This window comes from Pseudorca crassidens, chromosome 10, assembly GCF_039906515.1.
Source record: "Pseudorca crassidens isolate mPseCra1 chromosome 10, mPseCra1.hap1, whole genome shotgun sequence".
NCBI classification, from domain to species: domain Eukaryota; kingdom Metazoa; phylum Chordata; class Mammalia; order Artiodactyla; family Delphinidae; genus Pseudorca; species Pseudorca crassidens.
This window is the reverse complement of record NC_090305.1, coordinates 44,236,467-44,256,446: the sequence shown is the minus strand read 5'-3', so window position 1 is coordinate 44,256,446 and position 19,980 is coordinate 44,236,467. Positions and strand designations below refer to the sequence as shown.

Genomic DNA, 19,980 nt, shown 5'->3' with positions numbered 1-19,980 from the left:
CTGATTTTATTAGAATTTGTGCTTTTGTGGATCCAGTGGGGAATTCATCACCATCATTTCTCCTGTTATATGGAACTTATTTTCCCATTCTGTGGTCTGCTGTCTGTTTTAATTCTGCTGCCTTTGGCTTCAGCAACCTATTCATGTTTGAGCAGCTCAGCTGTCAGTTTTCTTTTTTCTTTTTTTTCCCTTTGGAAGATATTATGTGGTAAATTTCAGCTCCATTCTTTGCATTTTTGTTGAACATTTTCTCAGGTCTGTTTCCTTACGTTTTCCTTCTGCTAACTTGTGACATTTCTTAAGGGGAATGGCATCAAGGAAAAGAGTTAACGGTTTGTCAGTTTTCCTGAGACAGCAAATCATCACGTCCATCCCCAAGCAGTGTAAAACTATTAGCGAGTCCAACCGATTTTGTGCAAAACGAAAATAAAATAAAGAGGAAATATATTACACGGCCTTAATTGCTTTTCTCTCTTCCTCTATCATGGCTAAGTAAACCTCCACTGTCTTTCTCCTTCTTGGTGATTTTTATACTAACTGATGCTACTTTACCTCATTTTCATTAACATGCCATACATATATGATTATAAAAACCTTCTTGATTTAAAGTTTATTAAGAAGGCAAAATGGGGAATGGTATTTAATTCTTTTTGTGCATCTGTAGCTAATAACTGTAGGCTAGAATTATAAGATAGTGAATATGAAAAGTGTACATGTTCCGTGGTATTTTCTCTTTTTCTTTTGTTTAAATATTTGGAATAAAGGATCTGTTTAAAATAAAATAATACTCAGAAAAATCCCAAGTTTAAATTCAATCTCAGATAATACAAAAAATTTAAAATATCATTAAAATATTTAATGGATCTACCCAAGCAGTAAATACTGTTTTGACATATTAAGATGAGCATACAGTATATTTATATAGGATATTCAGCATACGTGTATTTAGCATGATCAGTGGTATCAGAAAATACAGTGTTTTTTATACCCTGCATTTTTCTATTCTTAGCCCAGAGAGAAAGGTCGGATGCGTTTTCACAGACTACAGAATGTACAAATTGCACTTGACTATTTGAAAAGACGCCAGGTATGATGTTTTTCAAAGATTGTAATCATATAAACATACGTGACTGAATAAATATGCATAGGACCATGTCAGGGAATGAAAAGGTTAAAGTTGACTGTGAATTATAATCATTAAACTTGTGCTTTCATGAGACAGATGTTTTAAAATGTTTTTAAACATTTGTTCCAAAGAAAAGGAGGTTAATAGTAGGTGTAAGTGGCTACATTTCCATCTGAATAGGAGCTACTGAGTTTTCCTTCTGTTGGAACTGGAATGCTTTTGCCTAGGAATTTAATGACATTTTAGTAGCAACAGAATGTTAAGAATGTCTATGAACAGTTCTTAGTAGTGGGGAGACAATACTTTATTTTTTATTAAAATTACCTTATTTTTATAAAAGATAGTTAACATAATACTTTTAAAAAACTTGACATATGTATTTTTAATACATAGTAGTGAGGAAGCAATAGTTTATTTTTTATAAGTAGATACAACTGGATAATCTAGAAGTAGTTAAAAATAAAACAGTTCTGACAACAATCCCTGACTGGCTTGAGGTTTCAGAAGAAATGATGGAAAAGAATGAACAACGTATTGGATTTGATCTTGATTTGGTAGCATTGTGTATTATAGAGATATAAGGCAAATAATTGGTAATTTTCAATTAGTAGAAGAAGGAGGAATCAAAGAAACTCAGGATAATTGAAAGTTACTGAAAACAGTGAGAAATCAGAGGTGGCAACAATTTCGCTTTTTAATGGAGTAGGAGGAAGAGAAGAGAGGAGGCAAGGCGGAGCAGGAAACACTGTCTGTTTATTAGTCCTTCATTTAGTTTATTATGGCATCAAAGTGCTTTTAGTTATTAAATTCTAGCAAATACTCAGTGCTTATATTTTAAATGATATTGGTATTTGCCTTACTCTTCTTTATTCTAGTGGAAGTTTACAGAAGGATTAATGGTTAATTATGTCTCCTTGTCGAAATATTTTTGGCAGTGATTTGTCCAGGAAGTAAAATGTTAGGTATCATTTTCTTGAATTCATGATAGATATTTAATTCTTTTACCAGGAAGTAAATGTTAAATATCATCCTTACATTTATTTACCTGAATGCATAATTGGGCAGTTGATAAGCTTTAAGTCTGATTATTGTATTATTTTTAAAGTTTTGAACAGTCTTCCAAATGTCCAGTGAGTTATATAGTTACTTATCTTGGTAGCAATCTATGATAGACAAATAGAATAATAGTGCTAGTTGTTTTTTTTAAAATACTCTTTATGACCGAAGTGTAAGAAAGTTGTTAAAATTATTTGGTGGTTCAGAATAGTTTCCTACTTAATTGTAAAATAACGCTTGTTTTCAAAAGGCAAAATTATTTCTAATTTAAAAATCTTAAGTATTTAGGACTTTTCGCTTGAATTGTGTTTTTTGTTTTGACAAGTGTACTTTTAATACTTGCTGTAGAAGACAAAACCAAAATAATATTGAGGTTTTTTTCCTTTGTAGTTTCTCTATAATTTGCAATGAAAATGAGTGGGGATGGGGGTAAAACAGTAATTTAAGGATTACTGTTATTTAAATTATTCAGGCTTTTTTTTTGTATCTGTAATTTTGAATCACTTTTATGTAGATAAAAATAACTCGTGCTGGTTTGAAAAATATTTTGTTTTATCTCTTCTTCACATACAAAACAGGTGAAATTAGTGAACATTAGAAATGATGACATAACAGATGGAAATCCCAAATTGACTTTGGGATTAATATGGACAATAATTTTGCACTTTCAGGTAAGCCTGATTTTCTTAACTGTCATTTCTTTTAGCCTCATTGCTAGTTTTCAGGTGGTTCATGTGAAGGGTGAATTACACATTCACATCCAAAGGAGGAAGATAAATTTCAGGCTTTCTTTCTTTCTTTTAAAATTTAATTTTAAATTTTATATTGGAGTATGGTTGCTTTACAATGTTATGTTCGGTTCGGGTGTACAACAAAGTGATTCAGTTATACATATATCCATTCTTTTTCAGATTCTTTTCTCATATAGATTATTACAGAATTTTGAGTAGAGTTCCCTGTGCTGTACAGTAGGTCCTTGTTGTTTATCTATTTTATATATAGTAGTGTGAATATGTTAATCCCAACCTCCTGATGTATCCCTCCCCCCACCTTCCCCTTTGGTAACCGTAAGTTTGTTTTCTAAGTCTGTGAGTCTGTTGCTGTTTTTAAATAAGTTCATTTGTATCATTTTTTTTAGATTCCACATATAAGTGATATCATATGATGTTTAGGCTTTGTTTCTTAAACAATATATTTGTATTGTTCCTCTCAGTAACATGCTGCTAATGAACTTGGCATCTCATTTCGTGTTGTTGAAAGCTTAAAATACTTGTAATCTCAGTGTTCGAAGACAGAGATTCCCTTTTTTTGAATGTAGCCACATTTCTTTGTTTATTGGCCAGCATTACCTGATTTAGATACATAAAAGTTTTATGATTCAATCCTTATTTAGAATGGGTTTCATTGATATTACAGTTTCTCAACTATGCCTGCTGTTTTCTCCTAGTTTTGTAGACACTAGGTGGCAGTATCGTTCTCATAAAGACATCTCTTGAACTAGAACCATCCACGTTTCCTGTAGAGCTCCACTTTCTCAAACTAGGTTTAAGGAGAGTAAAGGCAAATATATTAACTATGAATTATTATCTAATTACCAGTGCCAGTTAAAGGCTGATCTTGATCTTTGGTTTTTATAAAATGATGCATTTTTTAAAAAATCATCTTCATTTGATTTAGGGTGAGTCCTAGTTTTGGAACTGGCTTTGGGTTTGTCAATCCCTTGTGTGACCACGCAGCATTGTGTGTGCAGCGCGCAGAGCCTGGCCTGTAGTGGGCACACAGCAGGTCTTACTGATTGACAGCTGTGTGGTGGACCTTGCAGGAGGAAGAGAGAACTTGCCAACTTCAGAAAGGAGCTAGGGTTTTGGACCAAATTTTGGGAAGAAGAAGACTTATTTCTAATCTTTAAAAAATTTGACTGGGATACAGGGTTTGTCGGAGAATGTAGGTGGAAAATAATGTAGTCAGGGCTCATTTGGGAACAGGATAAATCTGGCAGGGATGAACAGGTATAGGAAGTAGAGTCTTGTAGGTTCCAGGACCTGGACAGGCAACAGAGTTGCAGCAGTAGGAATTTGGAGGAGGAGACCCAGGTCCCAGGAGACCAGGTAACCAGGTGTCAGCCTGCCAGACGACAGGGCAGCTAATACAGGTGAATGTCCACTTAGCTGTGCTATTGATGGCTGGGAGATCCAGTATCAGGAAGTGGAAGCAGGACCCTCATTACTAGAGGACCCCATCCTTAGGGGACCTGGGGTACTGAGTACTTACCCAAGGCAGGGATTTGGTCATGGAGCCAGACCCCAGACCTTGTTACCAGCACAGGTGAAGTCTAGCTAGAACTGGCCAAAAAAGCAGATTTCACATGGTGTTTCTCAGCAGCTTTCTCAGGGATCCAGAACTTATAGGGTTGAAAATGCAAGAGCCCCATATAGGGAGGTTAGAGGCCTGTTGGATGGAACCAATCCCATAGTTACTGACAGCTGGTGATACAGGCTGAGTCTGGATTTTGAAGGTCAGAGTGGGAACCCCTGTGGGGCACACCCAGGCTCTGGAGGGAGGGAGAGCTGAGTGTCATCGTTGGCTCTTTTATCTGTAGCCATGAAGGCATCGAGCAAGTCACCTAACCATTCTATGGGCTCCAGTAAAAAAAAATCAGAAATGATCACAGGCCACAGTCAGGGGTATAAGCTGAGAGGCTGAGGTGGTGCCCTCCGAGTGGAGTGATAGAGGCCAGGCAGGACTCAGATGGGGAAGAAAAGTTGAATCCAGGGGGTGGTGTTTTGAAGAAAGAAAGGAAGGGACTTGGTGACAGAGTGTGGAGGATGAAGGAAGGGGATTAAAGATGCCTCTGAACGGTTAAGCCTGGGAGATAAGAACCAGTAATGGAGGTGAGGGTAAAGGGAAAGGTGACCTTCTGCGTGAGTTTGACGTTCTGGTGGGATACCCTGGGCTTCTGTCTGCTGAGCAGCTGGAAATGTGTGAGCAGAGCGGAACTGGGGAGTCAGAGGTACAGGTGATAAACCTGGGAGTTTCCAGAATACAAGTGGTCCTTGAATCTGTCAGAGAGAAGGGATCTTCAGAGGATCCAAGGGAAGAGCACGTGTGGAGAAGAGCAGAGAGCAAAGGACAGAAATTTGGGGAAGGCCCATGATTAGGGGTGCAGGAGGAAGACGTTCCATCTGGGGAAACAGAAAATGAACAGTTGGAGACCTCTGGCTGGCAGCTGGCATCCAGCTGGCAAAGCCTATCTCTAATATCAGTGAGCATCTCCCTTTTTCTCTAACACCTTTCTGATCCTACAACACTCCTCTACCTCCCTCTTTTTATTTATATTGAGATAGATTCATCACAGCCCTAGGTGATAGTTTTACCAACATTCTCCCAATAGATAGAGCAGCATTCTTCATTTCTAATTGTAGTAACAAGAAAATGTAGTATTGACTAAACCAAGGGAAGATAATTGCAAGTAGAAAGGAATGGTGAGCAGTGTGAAATGCAACCGGAGAGCCTGAAAAAGTTAAGATTGAGTACGGGTTAGTAGTTTTGTCTAGGAAAAAGACATTGGGGACCTTGGAGAAGGTCCCCCCAAGTTCCTGGGAGAAGAAACCAGAAAGTAACAGACCAAAATGTGAGTAAATGGTTGGAAATTAAAGGCAGTATGGTTAGACCCTAAATTGAAAGAATTGTAAAGCAAAAGATCATTCAAAAAAGAATTACATATTAAGAAAGCTCTTTGGGGTTCAGGTGTCTTTGGAGGACAGAAGAGGACTAGCCACAGAAGTACCAAAGAAGTTTTGTTTTTTTTTGTTTTTTTTTTTGGTGGTACGCGGGCCTCTCATGGCTCAAGGGCCCAGCTGCTCCGCGGCATGTGGGATCTTCCCGGACCGGGGCACGAACCCGTGTCCCCTGCATCGGCAGGTGGACTCTCAACCACTGCGCCACCAGGGAAGCCCGTTTCTTTTTTTTTAACATTTATTTTATTGAAGTATAGTTGATTTACAGTGTTGTGTTAATTTCTGCTATACAGCAGAGTGGTTCAGTTGTACACATATATACATTCTATTTCATATTCTTTTCCATTGTGGTTTATCCCAGGATATTGAATATAGTTTCCTGTGCTATACAGTAAGACCTTGTTGCTTATTCATCCTCTATATAACAGTTTGCATCTGCTAATCCCAAACTCCCAAGAGTTTTGCTTCTTAATATGATCCTGTGGCACATATTATGAAATCCAGTGTATTTTAGGACCTGAGTTACAAGATATTATGACTGTTAAATTATCACCAGTATTTAAAAGTTAGACCAAGATTTATTTAAAATGAAACATATAAATTTTTTGGTAAAATTAAAATTTTCCTTTTCATTTAAAGAAATACTTTTCTTAGTCCTATGATAATTTAAGATTAGAACGATTTTACTGGTTATGCCAAGACAGAGCCTTATTTATTGATTTAAAAATATTTGAGCATTGCAAATTGAATATGTTACAGAAGGTAAGCATTATCAATACAGTAATCCTGTATTATTTACCATACGCTAGATCCAGAGATACTAATTGTTACTGACCAGGGTTCTTGGCCTCCTTAATCAATAGAAATTGACTAGAAACCAAACAAGAAATTCAGGCAAGGCTTTACTGGGGCCCCTGCAGCAGCAGGGGGAACAAGCAACAGGTTCCCTTGCTTGTTCTTGTTCCCTGAGGCGGGACGAGCTTGTTCCTTATATGGGGAGAGGGTAGGGGTGTGTCCAGGACTCAGGCTGAGGGGTGGCTTAGGTGATGTTGAGTGCAGGGGGCACATGCCCGTATCCTGCTTTTTGCTCTGGGCTCTTCAAAAGTGGCAGTTGGGTTTTTTGGGCTCTTTGTATCTTTTGTCCAGAATTTGCCCCAACTGCAAAATGCACACAGTTATTTTTAGTCGCATATAGTTTCTTTGTATTTTGTTGCTGGAGGAGAGGTGTGTCCAGGTGCAAGCACTGCAGCAAAGCCTGTCTCATTCAGATGATGAAGTATATTGTTCTATACTTGGGAGACTGCTTGTAAAACCGACTATAATCTGGGGTGATGAGTCTATCACAATACAAATAAGAATAGGGATGTAGAGGAGGGTGTGTTGTGGTAGGATTAAGAAGGTCTTAGAGAATAAAGGAAATTATCACTGATGGGCTTTGCAAGAGGAATGCCAGTTACCAGGCAGAGACTGAAGTGGGGCCATTCCTGGGGGAGGGAGCAGTGTGCAGTGGCCTGAAAATGGGCATTTGCTTTGTTTGGCAGGGCTGGAAGCAATTGCAAATCACTGGTTTCGCCTCTATCATCGTGTTAGTGTAAATACCAGCCATTATACTTTGAAATTCTCTTGAATAATGTTCCATTGCCAATGAAGACATTGAAAATCAAATTAAAAAGAAACAAACCAACAAACCTGAAGCTTTATTTTTACCAGCTTGTCTTCTAGGATATTCAGTTATTTTTCTGTTGGAGATTAATTTCCCCTTGAAATGATTAAGGAAAACCTCACCATTGCAGGTCTGTTATTGACAAATATCAGCCACATTGCTAACTTGACTATTTAATTGAATATTTTTATTTAGAAAAATGAGTTCCATCTTTGATCAGTCTAAAGACAACCTAAAGAAAGGCAATTATCAATTTTCTTTCCATTTTTTAAGATAAATTTATTTATTTAATTAATTTATTTTTGGCTGTGTTGGGTCTTCGTTGTTGCGCACAGGCTTTCTCTAGTTGTGGTGCGCGGGGGCTACTCTTCATTGCGGTGTGCAGGCTTCTCATTGCAGTGGCTTCTCTTGTTGCGGAGCACAGGCTCTAGGCATGCGGGCTTCAGTAGTTGTGGCTCGTGGGCTCTAGTCAGCTTATGCAAAAGACTAGTCATGCGATACTAATTTCCTTTTTACCATATTGATGACTCAGTGTTAGAAATATGCACACTTTAGGTCATCGGGTTCCATACTGATTTATTATGTATACACCATGGCCCTGGTAAAACTGTGTAATATTTAACTAGGGTACAATTATAAAAGTTACAAGTAAAGTTCAACTGCCTTAATTCATGTATAAGTACACACAGATGTTTCTTCTGGCTAAGAGTTCCATGCTTTAAATCATAAAATTTATCAATTTCCTCATATGAAAATCCTAATGATCATAAAAAGAGAAATGGCTTGGAAATTTGTCATATGAAAAGTATGACAAACTATTCGAAGAGATTGATTTTAGAAACAATTTGGATAGAGTGTTTTAGGCATTTAGCATGTATTATCTCTCCTTCAGCTGTTGAATCATCCTGTTCTTTTTTTATGGCTGCTGTTTTTGAATAAGAGTCAGTACAGTTTATAGAGGTTTTTGAGCCCTTTTTGGGGGGGCAAGTGCCAACATTAGATTGTGTTTCTTAAGAAAAAAAATTGTATGGTGGAGAATCTCTGAAACTAAATTTGAAAGGCACTTTGAAACTAAGTTTGACTGGGATTTGCTTTCTGTTTGTGCTCGTGTTTGCTGAATCACCAGTGGTTCCAAAGGTTAATTCAAACTTTGGTAGTGTAACCGCATTTCAGAAAACTGAAAGTAAAGCAAGGATCAGAATTTTTTCGTGCAATAAAGTTAAGGGTTTGCCTTGAAAGCTCATCAGCGTGTCATTTGACAGTGAGCAGTGATGTTTGTCTAAGATGATTGGTGGCCAGAAGTAAGCCACGGGGTGTCTAATGAGACCCAGGGACCGGCTGGGCAGGATGCCACGGCATTTCTTGCGGGTGCCTTTCTCATAAGCAAAATGGCCTCATGCTGAAAAGGATGGTCATGAAGTCTGAGGAATTAGACTGCATGGAGATCTGAGTAAGCCCTGGCTTTTGAAATGAGTGACACTGAGCAACTGTGATTTCCTGCAAATCACATGGGGAATGTCTGTGGATGTGTCCGAGCGGAGAAAGAAGAACAATATTTAGATCCTGCCAAAACTCCTCTGAGCCTTGAAAAATATTCTGCTGGAAGAAGAAAATACTTTAGAAGAGAACCGACCAAGAAAACTGTAGGTGACACAAAGTCAGGAGAGCCAAACCATGAAAATGAAGGGAAGAGGAGTAGCATCCTGGTCTCCAGGGAGCAGGCAGCCCCCTGGTCCAAGGGGCTGGTGCAGGAGGGATGTACCAGCCCCAGCCTCACTCTGGAAGCGGGTGTCCAGCATGAGACGGTGAGCAGTCGGTGTCATCCTGGGAGCCCTTCTCCTCCTCAACACCAGAAAACAGAAGTCAAAGTTAGTGAACTAGAGGAAAGGATTTCAGAAAAAGACAGCACTCCCTACTGTGCAAAGAGGAAGGACCATTTCGATGATGTCAACCCAAGAAAAATAACATTCCAGAGAAGAACTGATAGTTTTTCTTTCCAAAAGGCAGCCAGCTTAAATTCCATTCACTGTGGTACAGAGAGAGTGCTTGAAAAAAGTGGGTTTTCTGAAGACCCATCAAAAAATGACTGCGGTGTTCAAGAAAAGCAAAACATGGAGAGATCTTGCCCTCATGCAACACATCATTTCCAGTTTGAAAAAAAGAGATGTGCTTCCCTCTGTGATAACGTGTCCTTTCCTTCCAAGGACACAAGTGGAAAGGAGGTAAGTGCAGCACAGAGCCTGAGTTTAACGTGCAAATAAGGACTCCAGGTGCTCACACCTGGCTGAGGTTCTGTAATTTGTCCTTTGTAAACATTCTTTTCATATTCATTTATGTGAAAGCTGTAGAGTTCTTGGTGCATTTCATTTGTAGCCTTAGGTTTGATTACTATGATTTTATTTTTGGTGGTACATTCTTTAATCCCACCTTTATTTCAAACCCTATACATTTTTGTTACTGTTGGAAGACTCAGTGAACCACTGCTCTAAGATAATGCACGTCTTTTGAATTTCTGTAGTTCATGTGTCTTGACTTTTCCGATGGAATAGCCTTTGGAAACAAAAGTTAAATCAAAAAGCAGTTATGACAAGACAGATGTAGGGAGGAGATGCTACAATGATCAGTCAGCCCTGACCTGCTGATCTGTAAGTTTGATTGCTGATCCAAAACCCCAATTCTAGTTCTCTGTCCGTTTCCATACACAGGGACACTGACATAATTGCTTTCAGTTCCGTGTGTGTATCTGTGTATGCTTCTGTGTGTGTGTGTGTGTGTGTGTGTGTGTGCGTGCGTGCTTTGGGGGTGACAGGCACAGATGAAACTTCCCAAATCTATTCTGTCTCTTTGTTACGTGAGTTACTCCCCGGCCAAGTCTAAAATCAGAACTCACTTGGGCAACGGGTCATAGGAATCTGAATATGACTCAGGCTGCCAGGAAGTTGTGATCTTTATTCCTAACATGGATATTTAGCTTTAGACAAGTTGCTTCTCTGGGGTTTTTACTTGTCTTTAAAACGTAAGTGAATATTGATTTACTTGCCTGAGAAGTGCATCACCCAAGCAACGTCCTGTACGTGGTACCACTTGGCAGCTGATGGCTTTTTCATTTAAGCTGTTCCTAACTTTGCCTTTTAGGAAAAAATCTGGACGTTAAGTGGTATATGGAACATGAAACATTCATGGCAAGATCGTTGTATTGCTGGGCAGAGATCCTTGACCCAGTGGTCAGATGAGGTTTTAGTAGGGTCTAGGTGTGCAGTCATCATTGGCCTTGGCCGCTTGTCCTCCTGAAGCTGGTTCCCCTGTTTGTATCCACCAACGCGGCTTGCCAATGTTATGTCGTGCATTCTATTTACATTTTACAGTGGTTACATTTAAAAAGAAAGCGTCCGGTCTAGGCCTTGTCTATGTAGGCCTGGCATGAAGGTCAGTGAAAAAGAAAGCCGCTTGGCTGCTGTGTGTTTATGAATGTAACCACTTGCTTTGCTCACATATGTTTTCCATCTGTTTTTTGCATAATTTGGCTTCAAGTAAGCCTCACATGTTTTCATTAGTGGAAACTCATAAAATCTGTTTCCTAGTGGTGCCTAAGCCTTTTTTCCCACTTGAATTATACTCATGCCAAGGATTTTACCCCTTCTTTCTACTTTGTGTAGCTAATGATTTTTGAAACTTCAATAGAAAATACATGTGAAAATAGGTCATAAACCTGTCAGTCAGATTTGTTAAATAATTGTGATATGGAGGTACTTAAAGCCTCTTATCTTCTAGGGAAATGCTGAATGAGATAATCCTTATTTTTTTTCACTTTTTAAAATTTTTTTATTTTATATTGGAGTATGGTTGATTTACAATGTTGTATTAGTTTCAGGTGTACAGCAAAGTGATTCAGTTATATATTTATATATATCCATTGTTTTTCAGATTCTTTTCCCATTTAAGTTTATTATAGAATATTGAGTAGAGTTCCCTGTGCTATACCGTAGGTCCTTGTCGATTATCTATTTTATATATAGTAGTGTGTATATGTTAATCCACAACTCCTAATTTATCCATTCCCCCCACTTTCCCCTTTGGCAACCATAAATTTGTTTTCTAAGTTTGTGAGTCGGTTTCTGTTTTGTAAATAAGTTCATTTGTATCAATTTTTTTAGATTCCACATGTAAGTGGTATCATATATTTGTCTTTCTCTCTCTGACTTACTTCAGTTAGTATGATAATCTCTAGGTCCATCCATGTTGCTGCACATGGCATTATTTCATTCCTTTTAATGGCTGAATAATATTCCATTGTATATATGTACCATATCTTCTTTATCCATTCCTCTGTTGATGGACATTTAGGTTGTTTCCATATCTTGGCTATTGTAAATAGTGCTGCTATGAACATTGGGTTGCATGTATCTTTTTGAATTATGGTTTTCTCCGGATATATGCCCAGGAGTGGGATTGCTGGATCATATGGTAGCTCTGTTTTTAGTTTTTTGAGGAACCTCCATTTCTGTTCTCCTTAGTGGCTGCATCAACTTACATTCCTACCAATAGTGTAGGAGGGTTTGCTTTTCTCCACACCTCCTCCAGCATTTATTGTTTGTAGACTTTTTGATGAGGGATAGTCTTTATTTTATCTGAGGAGTTTGATATCTTAACTTCCCCGTGGTCCAGATAAAGACTGGTGGCAGAGTCAGACCAACAGCTTGGCTGCTCGTAAATGCACTCTTCCCGGTACTTTGGAGGTGGACTCTGCCTAATTATCTTTGGTTAGAACTGTGCACGGCCCTCTTTATCTTGCATTGGATTCTCCATTTTTCATTGCAGAATTGGATGCAAATGAGAGCTCTCAGCCCCTTCACTAGTATTCCATCCCAGAAATGGCCTGTTAGCCAGCATTCCTTTGCAAGACATTGTCCCTTCAAAATCTTTTCCATATCTTCTCTATTTGAGTCATTTTTACTCATTCATTTGTGTGTGCACGGTTGGGCTCAGTGACGTTTGGGTTAATCTCCAAAGTAGAATATTACACAATTCTTTGAACTTATCTTAAGCTTAGACTTAGTTTAAGCCTCTGACTTGAACTTCCCAGGTCCTGTGATATTTGTCATTCTTCGTCTAGGTGACCAGCCCACCTCCTCTTTAATCCTTGCCATCGTAAGCCAACCTCGGGTGGCCCTCCAGGCCCTGGGGTTCTGTGGAGCAGACTCAGCCGCCCCTTCTTGGGCATCTACTGAATGTAAATCTCATAACCTGTGAAAACTTCACTAGGGTAAAGAGGTGTAAGTAAACAAAGGAAGCATCTTAGATTTGCATATTGCTTTGGAAGTGGAAAAACACTTTCAGACACGTTGTGTCTTTTGATCATTCTTAACAAGTGTATTAAATAGGTGAAATAGACAGTTCCTCTTTGGAAGGAAGAAATGGAAACTCAGGTTAAATAAGGTCCTTAAGGGAACACAGCAGATGAGAGTAGCTGAGTTTAAATGACACAGCATCCTACTTTGATGAGCTGTCAGAGTTCTGAAGGAGATGCTGTGAACTTGGAACAGGGGTTGATGTTTATAAGAGCTGATGTTCATCTGGGGAGGATGAGTGTTGCCAACAGAGGTGGCAGAGGCAGAGCACGTTTGGGGACAGGGAGTGATGAGCTCAGGGTCTGCACCTTGTGCAGGGCCCCTTCTTTGTCTGACTCACATGCTTCCCGGACTTGTGACGGGGAGTCCTGCCTTTCCCCTCGAGCTGTGCCCACAAAGCATTCTTCTTCTTGAGTTTCACAAATCCCACCTCTTCCCAGTCTTGTGATGTTGCTCTCAGCCAAGATTGTTGTTTTCTCTATTTATAGGTCATTGGTTCTCTAACAGACCACATGTAAGTGTCACCTAAGGAGCTTTTAAAAATATAGGTGCCTGGGGACTTACCAATGGTAAAGAATCCACCTTCCAGTGCAGGGAATGAGGGTTCAATCCTGGTTGGGGAACTAAGAACCCACATGCTTGGTGTCACCTAAGCCCGTGTGCCACAACTACTGAGCTTGCGTGCCTCAACTAGAGAGCTCACCTGCAGCAAACTAGAGAGCCCACTTGCTCTGGAGCCCACGCACCACAACTAGAGAGAGAAAACTCGCATGCCACAACTAGAGAGAAGCCTGTGCACCACAACTAGAGAGAAGCCCGTGCACCACAACTGGAGAGAAAACCTGCATGTCACAACTAGAGAGAAGCCCGTGCACCACAACTAGAGAAGCCTGTGTGCTGCAACAAAAGATCCTGCGTGCTGCAACTAAGACCCGATGCAGCCAAAAAATAAAAAACAAAAAAAAAGATAAAGAAAATAAATAAATAAAATAAATATTAAAAGAAAAATATAGGTGCCCGAATGTCAACTCTAGTGATTCTAATATAATGGATCACCGCGGGCCAATGATTCTGATGGTCAAGACTGTGGCTAGGGTGCTCGTTACTCTTCATATTCTCAAGTGGACCCCAGGGTCCCTGTGGTGCTAGAATCATCTCCAGATGAAGCTTTACCCTGGATTTAACTGTATCAGAATATCTTATGACGGAATGTGAGAGCACTGCATATGTTTCAGGCGCCCTCTCACATGTTTCTTGAAAACATGCTAAGTTCTGAGAACCAGCTTCACCCTTCATTTTCTCCTCATCATGGGTTTTCTGACAAGCAGCGTGGATCACGGGCCTGGAGGCAGGAGGTGTGAGTTCTCGCCAAGCTTTGCCACCAGAGAGCTGTGTGCCTTGGACGCCTTCTTCATTTCTCCGGGTCTCGGCTTCATTTTCCAGAAAAGGAGGATGTGGGACTGGATGACGACACGACTGTTATTAGGCATGGTATTTGTGGAGTCCTACTGCATGCCAGACACCCCCCACTGTGCTGTTTAACCATCATGAAATGGTTCTGTTGTTTGCTGCATTTACAGAGGAGGACATAGAGCCTCAGGAGACGTAGTGACTTGCTCAAGTCACTCAGCCAGGACGTGGAAGGGCTTGGATCTCACCCACAATTATCTCCAAGCTGAACTTTGAACTGATGTCATTTCCCTACCTTTCCCCACATACAGCTCTTTCACTTTTAAATCCCTACAAATCCATGCATTTCATTGCATACCTTTCTGTTGAGTGTTTTCACCCCTTCCTCCATCCGTCACTTCTTTGATTCCTCTACCAAACATTTATTAGGCACTTGTTATATACTGAACCAACACTAGGCACTTATATCCCATTGTTTGTTCATTATAAATGATGGGGACCGTGGCTATAAACTTAGTCACCTGAAAGACTTTGGGGATGAGGATGCTTAATATAGTTGTTCCCCCTTTACCTGCAGGGGATACATCCCAAGGCTCCCAGTGGAGGCCTGAAACTGGATAGTACTGAACCCTCTGTGTATGTACTGTGCTTTTTCCTGTACTTACATACCTATGATAAAGTTTATACATTAGGTACATTAGGAGACTATCCAAGTTGCCAGCATCACTGCTTTTGCACTTTGTTATTAAGTTATTAAGTAAAATAAGGGTTCCTTGAACACAAGCAGTGGGATACCGCAACAGTCAGTCTGATAACCAAGACATATACGAAGTGACTAGTGAGATGATTCCTGTTGGGGGTGGGGCAGACCGGTATGGTGCAAGATCTCATCCTGCTCCCCAGAATGTCGTGCCATTTAAAACTTAAGAATTGCTTATTCTGGGAATTTTCCATTGAATATTTTTGGACCGTGTTTGACTTTGGTTATTGAAACCACGGAAAGCAAAACTGTGGATAAGGGGGACTGTTGTCATTTTAACGTCCCACCCTGTCATATAGCTGTGTTAACTACTGAACACTAAACTCTTTTCATGTTCCTTTTCATCCTTTGGTGAACTGCAGTAAACAGGGCAGTGACATACAGGAGAGAAGCCAAGGAGGGAAGGGTGGTGAAGGGTGTGGATAGTGTACAAATTACATTATCAGCATCTGAGTAATGATGGGTTAGATATTTTCATTCATTGACTTTCTAAATTATAAAAACAAAATAATTGAGAGGTATCTCAAAATGTTAGAATAATACATTAATATTCAACCTCACTGAAATGTAATATTTATTCAGTATTTTTTTCTTTAACCAAGTCTTCTGTGAATCTTAAGCTATAGAAGCGTGCTTAGAATTCAAGGACTAGGGTGAAATCTAAATATTTCTACTTTTCCACGGTAGCTTTGCTCTATAGATCTTGAAAGCAAAGGTCATTTGGTTTATAGTTGACTAACATTTCTTTCTGAACCATTTCATCTTTTTTAATGAAAATGAGTTTATAGATTTTTAAATTTCTAGTCTTCATTTGGATTTCATGACCCAGTTTGTGAAAGTTTAGTTATAAAATCATGGCACAGAATTGGATCTCTATCAGCAATAGAATGCCTCTATCTTTTCAGTTAAATGAAGGACATGCCAAGTTTAAAATCCTTTACTATACAAGAAATATAGTCATATCTGTGTTAGTTTTCCCCCATAATTTGAATAAGAAATAAATGAGCATTTGCTAAAGGTAGCCATCAACGTAGAGCATTAGCACTTGAACTTTATCAACTTTTTACTTTTATCCTCAATTTAACTCTTCGTTTTAGGAAGGCAGTTTTTAACCAGATAGCATTTTCAAAATATGTGTGCTGTCTTTACAGTTAAGAATATTTTGTGGAGCCTTTTCACACATTTTTGAAACTTGGAAGCAGACTCTAAAAATGTGTTGATTACATTGGTTTCTGCCAAAATAGTTGAAACATTGTTAAAGAGATTATCTTTGGAAGCAAACATCTTGGCTTGGAAATATTTGAGTGTTTTGACACATTCAATGTGGAATTTGCTTTTGCCTGAATACAGTGTCAAGCAATGTGAGCAAAAAAATGTAGGGAATAATCCTCAGTCTGGTGTAGTCGCTTCCACTCATGTGGGGCAGGCACCATTCTGAACCATGTGTGCGTGTCGGCATCTTGATGAGAGGAAACCAAGGCCCAGTAAGCGGTGGGGTCGGGGATGGAACATGGGTCACCACCCTCCACAGCTGTGCACCAACCTTGCTCCCAATGATAAACTTTCACTCTTGAAATAATTATGTTAAAAGAGGTGGAAGCATCTTGAGATCACCTTTTCCAACCTGCTGCTTTCATCCTTGTTAATACCTGAACTCTCTCAATTAGAGTATAAACTGTCGTTTATTTTAACAAAACTATATGAAGGAATTGAAATTCCCTGGATGATACTCGTGACTAGCCAGTAGGGATTTGGGTTCTGCAGGGAGAACATTTGACAACTACCATTCCCATATCCACTGTGTATCCCTTAAATCAGTTTTTCCTTCTGTAAAATGAGCTGGTTCATTGATAGATTAAAACTCTTCCTGAAATGCTGTAGGGCGTCGCTACAGATTGGGTGTAGCAGAGGAAAGGGGACTTAGGAGCTCTTGAGTCAGAGGACTTAAAATTTTCTTTTTAAGTTTTATTTTTTTAATTGAAATATGGTTGATTTACAATGTTGTGTTAATTTCTGCTGTACAGCAAAGTGATTCAGTTATACATACATTCTTTTTTATATTCTTTTCCATTATGGTTTATCACAGGATATTGAATATAGTTCTCTGTGCTACACAGTAGGACCTTGTTGTTTATGCATTCTATACATAAAAGCTTACATCTGCTAATCCCAACCTCCCACTTCATCCCTCCCCCAACCCCCTCCCCCTTGGCAACCACCAATCTGTTCTGCATGTCCATGAGTCTGTTTCTGTTTTGTAGATAGGTTCATTTGTGTCCTATTTCAGATTCCACATATAAGTGATAACATATGTTATTTGTCTTTCTCCTTCTGACTTACTTCACTTAGTATGATAATCTCTAGTTGCATCCATGTTGCCTCAAATGGCATTATTTTGTTCTTTTTCATGGCTGAGTAGTATTCCATTGTGTATATGTACCACATCTTTTTTATTCATTCATTTGTTGATGGACATTTCGGTTGTTCCCATGTCTTGGCTACTGTGAACAGTGCTGCTGTGAACATAGAGGTACATATATCTTTTTGAATTATAATTTTGTCTGGATATATGCCCAGGTGTGGGATTGCTGGATCATATGGTAATTCTATTGTAGTTTTCTGAGGAACCTCCATACTCTTTTCCACAGTGGCTGCAACAACTTACATTCCCACCAACAGTGTAGAAGGGTTCCCTTTTCTCCACACCCTCTCCAGCATTTGTTATTTGTAGACTTTATTTATTTATTTTTGGCTGCGTTGGGTCTTCGTTGCTGCACACAGACTTTCTCTAGTTGCGGCGCGTGGGCTTCTCATTGCGGTGGCTTCTCTTGTTGCGGAGCACTGGCTCTAGGCTCATGGGCTTCAGTAGTTGTGGCTCACGGGCTCTCGAGCACAGGCTCAATAGTTGTGGCACATGGGCTAAGTTGCTCCGCGACTTGTGGGATCTTCCCAGACCAGGGCTTGAACCCGTGTCCCCTGCATTGGCTGGCAGATTCTTAACCATTGTGCCACCAGGGAAGTCCCTGTAGACTTTTTAATGATGGTCATTCTGACTGGTGTGAGGTGGTGCCTCATTGTAGTTTTGATTTGCATTTCTCTAATAATTAACGATGTTGAGCATCTTTTCATGTGCCTATTGGTCATCTGTATGTCTTCTTTGGAGAAACCAGAAGACTTACATTTAATGCAGGTCATACTTCGCATGTCTGTGAACTAGGATGGTTTCTTGTTCTGAGGATTCAATGAAGTAGTATGTGGGAGAAAGACAGGAGGTTGTAGGCGCTTTTTAACTTCTGTCTCACCACTGTCTTCTGCTCCTGTTAAAAAGGGGACACATGTTGTGACCATCTGTTGTGAAGAGCACTTCTTTCTTTCCTTGGACATAAGGTATCCTTCTGCACCAGCAGAGCTGCCTCTCATCCCCCAGGTCCATTCTTCTTTTGACTGTTTCTTCAGCAGATGTTTAGTGAATACCTATAACGTGTCAGAGAGTGTGTTCTCTAATTCCACCATTAGCTTAAAATTCTGTCAACCTCTTGGTTGACAGAAATAACCCCTGGGAGGGACCGAGTCGTAAAACTAATATGTTTATTTGCAGCTCAGTCCAGATGCATCCAGAGGGCCTATTGCAGCAGCTCTGGGAGAAGAGGAAGGACGTGAATCTAGGGACAGCTCTGCTGCTCTGTGGCGAGGCTGGCAGTCAAGGGCGTGTGTCTAGTCTAGTGAGGGAACCTCTGTGAACCCTGACGTTTGGTTCCTGTGAGAGATCCAGGGGTGGGTCCTCCTCTGAAAATGAGAAGTGTTCTCTGTAGCAGCTGCTTTGCCAGTGTAGAGGCTAGGAAGCTCCAGGGGAAGGGTCTTGACCTTAGGGTTGAGGGGAGCTGGGGGCTACCCCTAACCCTAACCCAACCCGGGTGCAGACATCTCTCCAGCATTGAAGAGTGAGCACCCACTGGGCCTCCTGAGGAAAGATCAGTCTGAGTTGTACGGGTAGATTTCTTTTCTAAATATGAAGGAGAGATTTCACTCTCCTCTTGCAAATTCTGAGTTGGAATTTAGGAGACATAGGTCCATCCCCTCGGCCCCTTCCTGTTCGAGTGCTGAGACCCTGGGCCAGTCCCCTCACCTCCTTTGGCCTCAACTTGTTCACCAGTGAAACCAGGGAGTTGCCAGAGGGCTTTGTGACCTTCCAGTTTGAGTTCCCCGGATTCCTTAATCCTTTACTATTTTTATAGCCTCTCTAAGTTAAATTTCTCAGTTCTCTTAACCTCAGAGACATTGCCTTTCTGGTGTCACATGTCGATTATTTAAATAGTAAATTTGATTAACTTTTTAACCTTTTCAATAAATTATAGTTATTTAAAAAAATTTTTTAAGTTGCATATTTGCCTAGTATAGAATAAAATAAATAAAAATGTGAATAGTCTCCTAGGGAGTATGTGCGTCAGCTTTGGAAGTTGGCTGTTGGTGTGCCCTCCCCTCCCTGCATGCCAGAAGCATGACAACATCCATAAAAATCAGGTGTGGCTGTTGCCCAGTCATCTAGTGCCATTGACTTTACTCAGAGGACTTCCAGGCTTGCAGCCTCAGCTGACCAGAATCAGGAGGCTGTGGCGATTCCCGCAGCAGGTAGCGGGCCAGTCCGCTGTCAGCTGGGAGTGAACTCTCAGATGGGGGTTGATGGCTTGTTTTCTTCCATTGAAAAGGCATTTCAAGGCTATGTCCTGGGTCAAGTTTATGAAACTGTTTTACAGAAATGATTTCGATGACACTTAGGTAATGTGGGGCTCTCACTTTTTTTTTTTTTTTTTGCGATCCTCAAACGTTTTATTGACAGCAAAACTTCCGGCAGTTGAATGTGAGCCACGTGAGGGTGGTGG

General features: G+C 40.1%; 1 protein-coding gene across 31 annotated transcripts in view; it reads left to right on the top strand.

Moving 5' to 3' along the window:
- Nucleotides 1-19,980, top strand: part of DST (dystonin) — a 499,741-nt gene that overhangs the window by 257,826 nt on the left and 221,935 nt on the right. For 30 of the 31 annotated variants that reach the window (XM_067753487.1, XM_067753485.1, XM_067753482.1 and 27 more), the window contains 2 exons: nt 1,010-1,087; nt 2,761-2,853. In XM_067753487.1, the coding sequence (XP_067609588.1) occupies nt 1,010-1,087; nt 2,761-2,853 (171 nt within the window). Of the gene's footprint in view, nt 1-1,009; nt 1,088-2,760; nt 2,854-8,848; nt 9,805-19,980 lie in introns of those variants that run through there. The other variant, XM_067753483.1, reaches the window with a different exon arrangement.